The 15,335-nt window shown below is 36.3% G+C and overlaps 1 protein-coding gene across 13 annotated transcripts in view; it reads left to right on the plus strand.

Moving 5' to 3' along the window:
* STXBP5 (syntaxin binding protein 5) overlaps positions 1–15,335 on the plus strand; it is a 180,108-nt gene that overhangs the window by 145,764 nt on the left and 19,009 nt on the right. For 7 of the 13 annotated variants that reach the window (XM_038393750.2, XM_038393752.2, XM_038393756.2 and 4 more), the window contains 3 exons: positions 8,305–8,355; positions 10,723–10,962; positions 12,456–12,828. In XM_038393750.2, the coding sequence (XP_038249678.1) occupies positions 8,305–8,355; positions 10,723–10,962; positions 12,456–12,828 (664 nt within the window). Of the gene's footprint in view, positions 1–8,286; positions 8,356–10,722; positions 10,963–12,455; positions 12,829–15,335 lie in introns of all 13 variants that reach the window. The other 6 variants (XR_006280024.1, XM_043511155.1, XM_043511154.1 and 3 more) reach the window with 1 other exon arrangement.

A 15,335-nucleotide genomic window follows, 5' to 3' on the forward strand; every position in this document is an offset into this window, starting at 1 on the left:
ACTTGTGGCACCTTAGAGACTAACAAATTTATTTGAGCATAGGCTTTCGTGAGCTACAGCTCACTTCATCGGATGCAATGGTAAGGAGGTGTCACTCATGAAAGGATAATTGAAAATCTAGCTCCCACCTAACTGAAGAGAAAAATAGATACTATTCCTGTGGCAAGACCATAAGGAATTGTCTCCCTAAAGAAAATGTATAGATGTCTAAATCTTAAAACTAGGGCTGTCAAGCAATTAAAAAACTTAATTGTGATTAATCATGCTTTTAAACAATAATAGAATACCATTCATTTAAATATTTTTGGACGTTTTCTACATTTTCAAATATATTGATTTCAGTTACAACACAGATTACAAAGTGTACAGTGCTCACTTTATATTTATTTTTATTACAAATAATTGCACTGTAAAAACAACAAAAAAAGTATTTTTCAATTCACCTAATGCAAGTACTGTAGTGCAATCTCTTTACCATGAAAGTTGAACTTACAAGCATAGAATTAGGTACAAAAAAATAACTGCATTGAAAAATAAAACAAAGTAAAACTTTAGAGCTTACAAGTCCAGGCAATTGCTCAGACAAACAAGTTTGGTTACAATTTGCAGGAGATAATGTTGCCCGCTTCTTATTTACGTCACCTGAAAGTGAGAACAGTTGTTCACACGGCACTGTTGTAGCTGGCGTTGCAAGATATTTACATGACAGATACGCTAAAGATTCATGCTTCAGCCACCATTCCAGAGGACATGCGTCCTTGCTGATGACAGGTTCTGCTCGATAACCATCCAAAGCAGAGCGGACCAAAGCATGTTCATTTTCATCATCTGAGTCAGATGCCATCAGCAGAAGATTGATTTTCTTTTTTGGTGGTTCGGGTTCAGTATTTTCCACATTGGAGTGTTGCTCTTTCAAGTTTTCTGAAAGCATACTTCACACCTCGTCCTTCTCAGATTTTGGATGGCACTTTGGTTTCTTAAATCTTGGGTCGAGTCCAGTAGCTGTTTATAGAAATCTCACTTTGGTACCTTCTTCGTGTTTTGTCAAATCTGCTCTGACAGTGTTCGGAAAATGAACATTTGCTGGCTCATTAGCTGAGACTGCAATAACATGAAATATATGGCAGAATGCAGGTAAAACAGAACTGGAGACATACTATTCTCCCCTTTAGGAGTTCAGTCACAAATTTAATTAACATTATTTTTTTAACGAGCATCATCAGCATGGAAGCATGTCCTCTGGATGGTGGCCAAAGCATGAAGGAGCATACAAAGGTTTAGCATATCTGTCACGTAAATACCTTGCAACGCCGGCTACAAAAGTGCCACATGAATACCTGTTCTCACTTTCAGCTAACATAAATAAGAAGCAGGCAGCACCATCTCCAGTAAATATAAACAAACTTGTTTGTCTTAGTGATTGGCTGAACAAGAAGTAGGACTGAGTGGACTTGTAGACTCTATAAAGTTTTACATTGTTTTATTTTATTTTTTGGTGCAGTTATGTAACACAAATGTAGATTTTTTTTGTAAGTTACGCTTTCACGATAAAGAGATTGCACTTCAGTACTTGGATGAACTGAAAAATACTATTTCTTTTGTTTATCATTTGTACAGTGCAAATATTTGTAATAAAAATAATATAAAGTGAGCACTGTAACTTTTTATTCTGTGTTGTAATAGAAATCAATATGAAATCAATTTGAAAATGTAGAAAAAATCCAAAATATTGAAAAAATTTCTATTGGTATGCTATTGTTTAACAGTGCAATTAATCGCGATTAATTTTTTTGAGTGAATCGCATGAGTTAACTGATTAATCGACAGCCCTACTTAAAACAAACCTTTCTCCTTTTAATCATTTTATTGAAGATATATGCTTATGTAAAGCTTCTTCATTCCTACAGATTCATATCTATAGCAACAAATTGATGTCAGAGTTAGAATTATTGGTTTGTTACAGGATCAAGAAAAATCTTGCCTAAACACACACACCTGTAGTGTTAGCACAAAATATAAAATAAGCTGGAGTCACGAAGTCACCATTCCAAATTTACCAGATGTAGTCTAGTTATCTAGTCTCTTGATTATTTTAGTAACGCTCCTAAGACTATTCAGGAATGAACATGACTCAGACACCAAAGCACATACAATATCTCTTTCTGTAGGCTCATTATTATAGCCAAACTTTGATTTGAATTGTATGTAAAGCTAACTATGGAGCAATGGTCTCAAGTTGCAGTGGGGGAGGTCTAGGTTGGATATTAGGAAACACTGTTTCACTAGGAGGGTGGTGAAGCACTGGAATGGGTTACCAAGGGAGGTGGTGGAACCTCCATCCTTAGAGGTTTTTAAGGCCCGGCTTGACAAAGCCCTTGCTGGAATGATTTAGTTGGGATTGGTTCTGCTTTGAGCAGGGGGTTGGACTAAATGTCCTGAGGTCTTTTCCAAACCTAATCTTCTATGATTCTATGGAATAATTATTATGCTCTTATATTTATATAGCTTTGTTTATCCAGATGGAGCCCAAATACTTAATGTGGTTTAATAGCTACTTCTACAAACTATACTACAGAAAATACTTTGACCACTGCTCAAAAAAACCACATGTGCAGTGAGGCATGGTAAATATTTGCTACTACACAACAGTGCACATACATCTCATGTGGCCTTTAGAGCTTTTACTGCTGAATTAGTTAAATCTGCTATTCCTCATTTTTAAATAATGATCAAAATTTACCCAGCCACAGAAGGTTTTCTTAAGGTTGACCCGTGTTACAACCAGTAGAGCATTTTTTATAAAATTCCCTAATATAGACAATCTTAGAGGGAGCTTCTCTGCACAACAAATCTCATACTATGCATACGATATAATACGTTCAAAAAGAAGTTAAGATACATAGACCAAATGTTTTCTGTTTAGCTGAGTGAGAATAAAAACAAATGATCAGTATTCTAGTGAGTGATTCTAGGTTGAAAGCTTAACAACCAATGAAAAATAAGATGGTTTTCCCATTTTTCTCATTAATTAAAACTGTGAAGTATTTTCTGTTTATATGCAAGGTGACACTATTTTTATTTAACCTTTAATAATTATTCACATTTCTTTCTTTGTGCTTTCCTGACTTGTTCAACATACTGTCCACACTATTAGATATTTTGAAATGTTATGCTGTGAACAGAATATATATATTAAGCACCTTGTGATGTCTCCCTCAACAATCATCTCTGCAACAATTATCTTCCCTTTAAATATGTTTTATCTACTTGTAATATTAATAAAACAAATACATTTTCATTTTGTAGAGTAGATGTTTCTTTTCCTTAATAAACTAATGTGCAGCAGAATCATCTTGAAACTTATTTTTATCAACCATGATACGGAATTCTAGATTTTTATTGCCTTGATGTTTTTTAAAAAGGAGGGATGTGGATCTTAGAATCTAAGACACATCAAATTTTCATGTACTCCAGATCACCTATGAATTGCATTTTATCTCTTGTGCCAATTTCAGCCTTTATTTTTAAACTCCTTGGAATATTGCTATGAATTGTTTAGGGTTTCAGAATTTGTATGTCTAGAGTGACATTTCTTTCAGATTGGCAGGAGTTGTAGACCAAGCTGGATGAGCAAGCATCTCAGAGAGGTGATTAAAAAAAAAAAAGCAGAAAGCATACAGGGAGTGGAAGATGGGAGGGATCAGCAAGGAAAGCTACCTTATTGAGGTCAGAACATGTAGGGATAAGCGAGACAGGCCAAAAGTCAAGTAGAGTTGGACCTTGCAAAGGGAATTAAAACCAATAGTAAAAGGTTCTATAGCCATATAAATAAGAAGAAAACAAAGAAAGAAGAAGTGGGACCGCTAAACACTGAGAATGGAGTGGAGGTCAAGGATAATCTAGGCATGGCCCAATATCTAAATAAATACTTTGCCTCAGTTTTTAATAAGGTTAAAGAGGATCTTAGGGATAGCATGACAAATGGGTAGCATGACAAATGGGAATGAGGATATGGAGGCAGATATTACTATATCTGAGGTAGAAGTGAAACTCAAACAGCTTAATGGGACTAAATCGGGGGGTCCAGATAATCTTCATCCAAGAATATTAAAGGAATTGGCACATGAAATTGCAAGCCCATTAGCAAGAATTTTTAATAAATCTGTAAACTCGGGTTGTACCATATCATTGGAGAATTGCTAACATAGTTCCTGTTTTTAAGAAAGGGAAAAAAAAAAGTGATTCGGCTAACTACAGGCCTGTTAGTTTGACATTTGTAGTATGCAAGGTCTTGGAGAAAGTAGTTAAGGACATTGAGGTCAATGGTAAATGGGACAAAATAAACATGATTTTTCAAAAGGTAGATCGTGCCAGACCAACCTGATCTTCTTGTTTGAGAAAGTAACAGATTTTTTAGACAAAGGAAATGCAGTGGATCTAATTTACCTAGATTTCAGTAAGGCGTTTGATACTGTGCCACATGGGGAATTATTAGTTAAATTGGAAAAGATGGGGATCAATATGAAAATTGAAAGGTGGATAAGGAATTGGTTAAAAGGGAGACTCACAGTGGGTCATATTGAAAGGTGAACTATCAGGCTGGAGGGAAGTTACTAGTGGAGTTCCTCAGGGACTGGTTTTGGGATCAATCTTATTTAATCTTTTTATTACTGACCTTGGCACAAAAAGTGGGAGTGTGCTAATAAAGTTAGTAGCTGATACAAAGCTGGGAGGTATTGCCAATTTACAGAAGGACCGGGATATCATACAGGAGGATCTGGATGACCTTGTAAACTGGAGTAATAGTAATAGGATGAAATTTAATATTGAGAAGTGTAAGGTCATGCATTTAGGGATTAGTAACAAGAATTTTAGTTATAAGATGGGGACGCATCGATTAGAAGTAATGGAGGAGGAGGAGAAGGACCTTGGAGTATTGATTGATCACAGGATGACTATGAGCCGCCAATGTGATATGGCCGTGAAAAAAGCTAATGTGGTTTTGGGATGCATCAGGCAAGGTATTTCCAGTAGAGATGAGGAGGTGTTAATACCATTATACAAGGCACTGGTGAGACCTCACCTGGAATACCGTGTGCAGTTCTGATCTCCCATGTTTCAGAAGGATGAATTCAAACTGGAACAGGTACAGAGAAGGGCTACTAGGATGATCCGAGGAATGGAAAATTTGTCTTATGAAAGGAGACTCAAGGAACTTGGCTTGTTTAGCCTAACCAAAAGAAGGTTGAGGGGAGATATGATTGCTCTCTCTAAATATATCAGAGGGATAAATACCGGAGAGGGAGAGGATTATTTAAGCTCAGTACCAATGTGGACACAAGAACAAATGGATATAAACTGGCCATCGGGAAGTTTAGACTTGAAATTAGACGAAGGTTTCTAACCATCAGCGGAGTGAAGTTCTGGAATAGCCTTCCAAGGGAAGCAGTGGGGGCAAAAGACTTATCTGGCTTCAAGATTAAACTCGATAAGTTTATGAAGGAGATGGTATGATGGGATAATGTGATTTTGGCAATTAATTGATCTTTAACTATTCACGGTAAATAGGCCCAATGGCCTGTAATGGGATGTTAGATGAGGTGGGATCTGAGTTACTACAAAAAATTCTTTCCTGGGTATCTGGCTGGTGAGTTTTGCTCATATGCTCAGGTTTCAGCTGATGATAATTGGGATTTATACTAGAATATACTGAATTTTTAAATCTGAGACATTTTTCATATGAAAACAAAATTCAGAAGGATAAGACTGAGTGGTATTGTACCCTGCAAGAGTAGGGAGCTCACACATGTGTCATCGGTGTGGGTGCAAAAAATGAACACTTATTTAATTTCAACAAAGATGACAAGTGAGAATGTGCTGTTATTCATTAAATGGAAGTTGGGGAATTGTGGGGGAAGAGTCTGTCTATCTGCGTCGTCTATCATAGTAGTATCTGGGTATTCTAAACATTTCTTTTAGATAGGGAAGTATCCCTATTGAGGGCTTGTCTACGGGGTGCATTAATCTGTAGTTACTGGAATATAAATTGTAATGTGCAATAGCATGATGTGCACTAACTGGTCCATGTGGAGTCTACGGGCATGCACTAAAAGTTCCCCAGTGTACACATTAATGCACACTAGGGAACTTTTAGTGCCCACTAGCAGGGGACACACATGCCAGTTAGTGCATGACATGCTATTGTGTATTAGAATGTACACATCAGCTAGTGCAGACAAGCCTTAAGTGATTTACCAAAGGTAACACATGAAGCTGGGAATTAAATCCAAATCTCCTGAGTCCCAGTCCTGTGCCTAAGACACTGCACCTTTCTGATAATCAGAAAGACAAAATGATGATTTAATCCACTGTTTTCTATAAGTAAAATTTCACCAGGTTATTAATTTAATTTTCACTTCATCATTACAAGGCTGATAGTTCTGAACAATATTAGAACAATTATAATATAAAAATCAGGTTTTGTTATGTAGCTTTATGAATCCCTAAAGGTCTGGTTTTAAAAATCTATCAGTTGTATAGCTTGTGGTGATGAGAGAGAATTAATGGTTGTCTTATTTCTTTTGAAGAAACTTTTTGTGAAGAGAAATTTGTTTACTGTGTATGGAACTGCAGGCTCTTCAGTTGCTCTGTGTTGTGTTTAAGGTTTTACAGTCTTTACAGTTGTAGGTTTTTAAATTGTGTTACATATGAAGACAATATGTGTGAATGTTTGTCAAAATTTGAGACAATTTGAGGAATTGGATAGTTCACCTGTCACAAATGGTTGCACCTTTTTATTACTTTGTTTTACATTCCTGGTATCTTAATTTTGCAACGTTTCAGTGTCCACAAAAAGAGCAATTTTCTGTCTACGTATTGGTAGTGCACCACTCCACTGTGACATCTAGCAATATCGACCTAACTGTTCCAGAAATTAATTTTTTAATGAGACTTGTTTTTTTAATAAAAAAAAATGCTACCTTGTCTTCTACAAGGTAACCCACTGTTAGATCTTAGCTATGCTTGACTTAGAAAAACATCTTAACAACTGAAGTAATGTAAAGAACTCTCTAAAAGGCATTTATTTAGGACTACTTTTAGGTTTTCCTTAAATTTACGGTATTAAATCTGTATTTAATGTGACTGGCATAATATTTTTCAAACCTGCATTGTATGAGACTAACACAAAATATATCAAAATTTGAATGTAGAGTAGAAACTTGCTAATAAATTACTCTTATAATTCATTCCAATCTTTGCTCTTATGTGGGGGAAACACCATTTTAAATACAAGGTGCTGTAGTGAGATGTCCTTTAACTGGGACTTATTTTTTTTTTTTTTTTTTTTACAAAATAGACTATAATGTTTGTGCTAGTGAAGCCCTGGTCACTTGGAATCCTCTTATCCTACAGGAAGCGAGTGTCTCTTCACCCCAAAGAGCAGAAGAGGACTAAAGTAGCCATGACTACCTATTATATAATTAAGATTAAAATAAATGATTGAAATAAATGAACAAATTACATTGTACTGCATCGTGTTTTCCTTTTTAACATCCTAATTTGCAAAACTCAGTATTTCACAATGGTGCAATACCATAACGGTCCAAATTCCCAAGATCCTACTGTATTTTACCCAAGAAAACATTGTGCATATTGTATATAAACAATATATTGCTTGTTGTTTCTGTATTTCCATAAGTTTGCCCTAAATTTCAGAATATTTAAGATGGCTTTTAAAAAAAAACTATACAAAATTTTAAAATCTTTCATCTTAATGTGGCACAATTATAAATTACATCTTCTGCCTTTTATATATGTCAAGATGATTACATTGAGAGAAAATGGTGTACACTAAAGTTGTGTAAAACTCAGCTGTTTGCATGCACAGGGCTTTGTGTGAACTGTGTTCTTTGCCAGGGCTTTGTACAACCTGCACCCACATCAGTTTTGGTCTAAACTTGGGGTTTGAACAAAGCCAAAAATGCAAACAAAATCCATGACTTTTGTCAAGTTTCAGGCAAGATCTTAAGAATGGCATAAGTTTAAATGTTGAGTCTGAATTTCAGTTCTCTCCTCCCCAAAAGTTAATGGGATTTTGGATGTAGGAATTTTGAGTCAGGCTCAACTCTAGTGGAAACACTGTTTAACACAAGGGTTTCAATCATACAGAATTTGGATTAATTGCTTAGTACTGAAATTGGATGTAATAAATTGTGATGTATTAAACATTTGGAAAATGGCAATCTGTTGTTTAAAAAGACCAACACTATCATATTTCTTTTAAAGATATATTTTATTTTTCAGCAAAGATGTCCAGAAAGTTAAGTTTGCCAACTGAGCTAAAGCCTGATTTAGGTAAGTTCAAAAATAAAGGTTGACCCATATTGTGTTTTATAGGAAGAGTAAATTTCCATAAAGTAAGAATCCAAAATATGTGTTTAAATAGACATGTAAAATCTCAGTTGTTGTCATCCTAATGTAAACACACAGATTCGTGCGTAGTTGTTAAATTTTTATCTGAATTTTTTGAGGCTGCTATAATTCTTATGTCAGTTATATTGTGATGTCAGGAATGTTACAAGAGGTATATTACCAGAAAAATGTCATGTCTGTTTGGAACCACATAACAGGGAAAATGAAATTTTACAGACCTCACAGGAGATTTTAATTAAGGTCCTGTTCTGCAAACAGTTACACTTGTAGTTGACTACAACCAGGCTGCTAACATGTGTAGAGCTAAGCTGATGTATAACTATTATAAGAAAATGTTATTTTAGGATTTTGTTTCTTGAGACATAGTACAGTAATTTCATAGTAAACATTCTAGTTGTACAGCTTGCATATTAAAGTTTAGAAACACAAATGATCATTCAGTTGCATAATTGAAGAGGCTTAAAATAAGCATATTTTTTCAGCACATTGTTACATCTTACTTGAATATTAAATCCACAAATATAGATTTAATTTTATATCTGTCACAACAATCCTATTTTGCTCAGAAAAAGAAACTGGAGAATTCTTATATAATGCACACAAGAAAGGTACATGCAAATCAAAAGTCAAAGGGACAGAATTAAAGAAGTCATTTGCAACCCCCAGTTTCAGTGAGTTACCAGAATTTTGGTTAGCTTCTCTTACGCTTGGTAATGGGACAATTCAATTTTATTTTCAATATGCAGCTCAGTTGGAGACCATATAATTAAGGCACTTCTATTTAAAAAAAAAAAAAAAAATTGACGGCTTTTAAGCTGATTTTCCAAGATTCTTGTTAATGACAGGAAAATATAATCTGTAGCTAATCATGTCTACAAATTACTAAATTTGGGTATTACGGATATTTAAATGGAAAAACCCTGGATTTATTTTCTTCCCCAGTAAATATTAAAATCTTAAGAAGAATCTTTTTGATGAGGGTGCTATGATCAGTAGCTGAAATTAGCAGAATAAATGATTCATTGTGTATTACACATTATTTTTGCTGGATATATGACTCTGTACCATATTTTCTTACTATAATGCAGAAAGTAGTAACTTTTCAGATAAAGCACAGTTACCTAGGAGATTTTTCTCTCAGTGGGGAAAACAATGTAGCCCATTTAATGAAATGGCTCATTATGCTGTGCAGTAATGCTTTTATGATTAAATTATGTAAGTAAATTCTGTTGGTTAAACCTCAGTCCTGCTAGTGCACAGAGTTTCCAACTGTATCTGTGTACCAGTGAGGGCTTAAAACTAGCATAATCCAGGCCTAAACAAAGCCATAGTGTAAATTACACCATATTTTCAGTGATAAATTTGATTTGCCTTTTAGTAAAAGCATTGGGAGATGCAAGCTGAGAGAGAATGATTTGTCGGGAATTTAAAAATCACACTTATGCTTGAGTACAAAAGAGAATCTCTAAAAATGTTGACCCCTCTAGTATTTATGATGTGTGCAGCTGGTAACACATGCAGACGCAGATGTTGGTAGCATTTCCATTATAATATCCTATTTTTAAGGAGTTGCACAGTAAATTTGAATTAAATTAAAACAAAATTACTTGGTGCTTATGGTTTGAATTCCCTTTCGTGGAGCTACTTTGTGCTCAACCTTCTTTTAGTCCAGGGATGACTGCCGGAAAAGCTTATCAATGTCACTTTCAATAGCACTCCAGAAGAAAAACTTCAACTACCCAGTTTCTTTGTTTTTGAACATCACCACCAAAGAACTTTAGGTTATTTTAAGTGACCTATGTCAGAAGTTCAGGCTAATGTGAATAGCCAGTGAGTCCTCCTTCCGTCAATCTCCTAAAGGCAGAGAACAGGACAAGCTATTTATCACCATGGTATGTGGATCCCTTTACAAGCTTAAACTGAGATGTTTGTCTCTTACTGAGATAATAAAAGGCTTCTACTGTTTGATAAATGACTGTCTTTTGTCCCATGCAAAAGATGAACACACACAATGACCATCCAGGACGATTATATAGTGGCGTACTCTGCAGTTGAAGAGATTGTTGCAATTAGAATGCAGCATGGAAGATGGGGTCAGTGGGCCGGAGAGGAAATGTAATTAGGGAAATATTTAGTAAAAGGAAGTAATCTATGGAGTGAAAGTTACTACATGCTTGATTTTTAAAGAACTGTCTTTACAAAATATGCTAAAAAATCCTAACTATAGTTTATTTTGAAACTTTATGCTGTATTTTGCAGTGCTTTTTAATTAATGTAAACTTGTTTCAGATGTCAGAGACAACTCCTTCAGTCGATCCCGGAGTTCCAGTGTAACTAGCATCGATAAGGAATCTCGAGAAGCAATTTCTGCTCTTCATTTCTGTGAGACTTTCACACGGAAAGCAGATACATCACCTTCTCCATGTTTATGGGTTGGGACTACTCTGGGTACAGTGCTAGTCATTGTACTGAACCTACCCCCAGGAGGAGAACAAAGACTAATTCAGCCAGTAATTGTTTCTCCCAGTGGTATGCAGCAAATCTCCTGTCTTGTACATAATGTGGCTGGTATTCTGTATTATTCTTGAGGAGTTTTTAATGTTTTTTTCTCAATTATGTAATAATTCCATAAATAATTATACAGTACTCCCTGTTTAGGTCAGGACAGTGTAATGTTTCGGTATTCTAGAAAGTTGCTATGTCACTTGTGTGTTAGAGATAACCTGATTAGCAATTTTTCAAATCAGTTAAGTCTGAACTGCAAATTTACAATCTGGTATAGGAATATCTGGTAAATGGACTACTGTTTGTGTAGAAAGAATGACATTTGAGTAGCTCTACTGCAACACACAGAGTGTTAACAGTATAACTAGAGGGAGACAGCAAGAGAAGAATATTGTTAGATGGCACAATCTTTTTATTCACTCTGCTCTCAATGAAGTTCATATTAGATTTTTCCACTACAAAAAAGAATAAAAGTTGTTTGACTATATATATAGATTGAACCAGCTGGTACTATGTGCTAAGGACAACATTCTTCTCTCAGACCCGTATGGCAGATTTCAGCTTTCCCCCTGTGCTTTCTCTGCTTTCCCTTAATGCATAGAAACTATCATGACCTGCTCTTTCCTGGTCACACACCTTGTTCAACACCTATGTCTTCAGGTCACTAGTTCAGCCCTTTTGCCTGTCTCAGCATCCTCTCAGAACACTTGCCTGTGAATATCTGGCCTAGCTGCTTTTCTTTCCTCTATTTCAAGGGCCCTCTAGATCTCTTCAAAAAAAATCCTGATTGATTATGTCTTTGATTTACAGGTTGTAAAAAACAAAAACTTGTATTTAATCTGAGTAAATATAACATAACAATAGCTTTCAGTAACCATTATACTATTAGGAAGGAAGATGCAAGAGAGCCTGCTCGCGAGTACCTAAACATGTCTAATTCAAAGAAGAAAACACAGGTTGACACTTCTGACAGTTAATAGTATTCATCATAGATTGTATTAAACACAGTACAATTTATTGATGCTGTGTTTTGAAAAGCATTAATGCCTATGAGGAAAAGTGAAAGCTGTATATTTTTAACATCCAAGTTTAAAACACATGGGTTCCAGCTTGATCCTCCTTTAAAAGCTTCAGCTGTTTCTTTGTACTTTCTTGTCAGTCTCTCTGATTCAGGAAAACATCCCTGTTTAGGAAGGTCGATGTGCTTAATTTCAAGTATATGCTTATTTTCCATTGTAGTCAATGGGACATGTGTACACACATAAACTTAAGTCCATGCTCAAATGCTTTCCTGAATAGGGATGGTCTTAAGAAAAAGTTTAAATGTTTTTTAAATTAAATTAACTAACATTTTGGCCAATCTGAGTTTTACTGCAGAAGAGACCAGGCAAATCTGAAGGTTTTGTTTGGAAGGATGCCTTTTATGTTTGCCAATTTTTTTAAAGATAATTATTATGTAGTTTGGAAGACCATTCAGGAGAATTATTTTAGATACCATGTCAAATTCTATATCCTAGGAACCATTTTGAGGCTAAAAGGGGCAATCCTGAGAATGGCTTTTCTGGACACTACGGGATCTTTAGTTCCACCAGCACATGAACCGTGGAGAGAACACAATGTTTCTGAAGACAAAGATGAAAAGGATAAATTGAAAAAACGGCGGCCTGTCTCAGTGTCCCCCTCCTCCTCTTCTCAGGAAATCAGTGAAAACCAATATGCAGTGATATGTTCTGAAAAGCAAGCAAAAGTTATCTCACTGCCATCACAGAACTGTATTCATAAACAAAACATAACAGAGACTTCTTTTGTTCTTCGTGGAGATATAGTGGCATTGAGTAATAGTAGCTGCCTTGCATGTTTCTGTGCCAATGGACATATTGTGACTTTTAGGTAAGATCTATTTAATCATGATTTAAACATTAAAATGAGATAAATTATAGTTCCCTGCTACTTCCTATCCTGTCCCCCAATGCACCCTGTTTCCTCAATCCAGAGAAAAAACAAAAAATATATATTCAATGATGATGATAAACCTGTAGGAATAGTAACATCTTGGGGGTGGAGGGAATTTGGTGGCTGGATAATATTGAACTTGAAATTTATTCCTATACGAATTAAGTTCAAGCTATAGTTTAGATGAATTTCTAACAAATAACGTAGGCTAAACTCCTCTAAAGTATAATATAAACTTGTGTTGTTTAAGTTTTCACATATGAAATCCATAGTTTACTTTACCGATTTCATGATTAGTTACAAAACTTGTGTTACATATTGAAAGCCAAAACCTGCTCTTCCTTATCCCTTGTTTTGGTTTATTTTACATTTACTTTTTTCCCCTCAGTTTGTTCACTTGTGTATTGATTTTTTTTTTGCTTTAATATTCTCAGGAATTACTTTCTTCCCAACAGTGCTTGCAGAAACATGGACTATTCGTCTAAAATATTGTACAGAAAGAAAAAAAAAATGCCCAAAGAACATTATTAAGGTTGCAAAGTCTAGCACTCGAGTTAGGAAATGCCAGAATTAAGGTTGCTCTTGTTGCTTTAATGTAGTCCCCCGTGTATGTATGCATTATGATGCAGTCTTTAATCACCTCTTTGATGACATTACTTGTCTCAGCATGTCTGTGCACACGCAGCAAGTCACTCCCAATCCCTTTCTTTTTTTCCTCAAGGACTCCCAGTCCCAGTTCTCATACCCCAAGTCCAAGTCTTCTTGCCTAGACAGCCCCAGTCTCTTATGAGAATCCCAACTCCCAATCCCAGTTTCCTTACTCCCACTATCCTACAGTTCTACCCTTCCCCTCCCCTAGGCTCCTTGTCCCAATCTACTGACCACATTTACCCTCTCCTGGATCTGGCCCTTGCCCTCCTCAGCAGTGAAATCCACCTGCCTGGGCTCTGCAGGAGAAGCATTGAGCGCACAAGAGAGACAGGCTTCTGCTTTCAATTCTGGTGCCCTGACCCAGTGTACCACCCAGCCACCAGCAGCTCAAGATACAGTTGTTGGGAAAATCCTGCTCAGTGCAGATAAAATCTTCATAGATCTTAGTGCAAAGGTCTAGCAAGTCTCTCCTAAGCATGTCACACAAATTTTTAAAGGCTTATAAATTGGCTGATCTGGGGTAGATTTTTAATAATTATGTTTATTACAGGAATGCATAAAGGCCAGCGAAGAGTGGGGCCCATTGTTCTAGACTAATGCTAGGCACTAGAGTGTCTCAAAGCATACATCTACAGTGGATCTGGACGTGTAATTTTGATCTCAGCTAAATGTACGCATGCTAGTTCCAATGGAGCTAGTATACTAAAATGAACAGTGTATGCACAGCTGCATGGGCAACAGAATGGGTTAGCTGTCCTGAGTACAATCCCATCCAAGATCTTACATAGGTACATACTTGAGGCAGCTAGTCTATCCTGCTGGCTGTGCAGCCATGGCTACACTACTATTTTTAGCGCGTGCTCCATCAGAACTTGCATGGATATGGCTACCCAAGCTGGAAATTACACATCCGACTCCAGTATAGACATATTCAAAGAGATGGCTGCCAGAATATTTTAACATGAGAAAAGAATATCCTTAGCCTCATTCTCAGAAACTGTTGAACCATTTTGGCTGAACTAAAAAAAAACAACAAAAAACCAAAACCACACGGCCTGAGGCAGACACTTGGCATAGAAAATTTCAGCTGAAATGGTTAAAATTTGGTGAAGATCTAAGTCAGTGGTTCTCAGCCAAGAGTATGTGTACCCCTGAGTGTAGGCAGTGGTCTTCCGGGGGTATTCAATTAATCTAGATCAGTGTTTCTCAACCTGGCGGTTGCAGCCCCATGGGGGGGGGTCACAGCACAGGTTTAGAGAGATCACAAGTGCAGGACCGGCATTAGGGGGTGGCAAGTATGGCAGGTGCTTGGAGCCCCGCACCACAGAGCGCCTCGCCACCTGGCACTCGGGCTTTAGACAAGGCTCACAAAAACCAGCTCAAGTATGGTATTGAAATGTAAGCACAATATTTATATTCCAATGAATTTTAAAAAGTGCTGTGACACTTTTTTGTATGTTTGTCTGATTTTGTAATCAAGTAGTTTTTAAGTGAGATGAAACTTGGGGTATGCAAGACCAATCAGACTCCTGAAAGAGGTACAGCAGTCTGGAAAAGTTAAGAACCACTGATACGTGCAACTGAAAATAGGGTCATATAATGGGAAGTGTCAGGCAACCAGCCCTGCCTATAATTATAACATACAGCCAAACAGTTCTCATAAGTCATTCTAGGAATCTGTAGTGTGAGGCAGATATTTCTTCAAGGATTTCTTAAAATAAGATTAAGGTAGATATACTCTGTCAAAAATCCTTAACTCCTAGCCTACAGAACCGTAAGAACAAAATATCACT

The sequence above is a fragment of the Dermochelys coriacea genome, chromosome 3 (assembly GCF_009764565.3).
Source record: "Dermochelys coriacea isolate rDerCor1 chromosome 3, rDerCor1.pri.v4, whole genome shotgun sequence".
NCBI classification, from domain to species: domain Eukaryota; kingdom Metazoa; phylum Chordata; order Testudines; family Dermochelyidae; genus Dermochelys; species Dermochelys coriacea.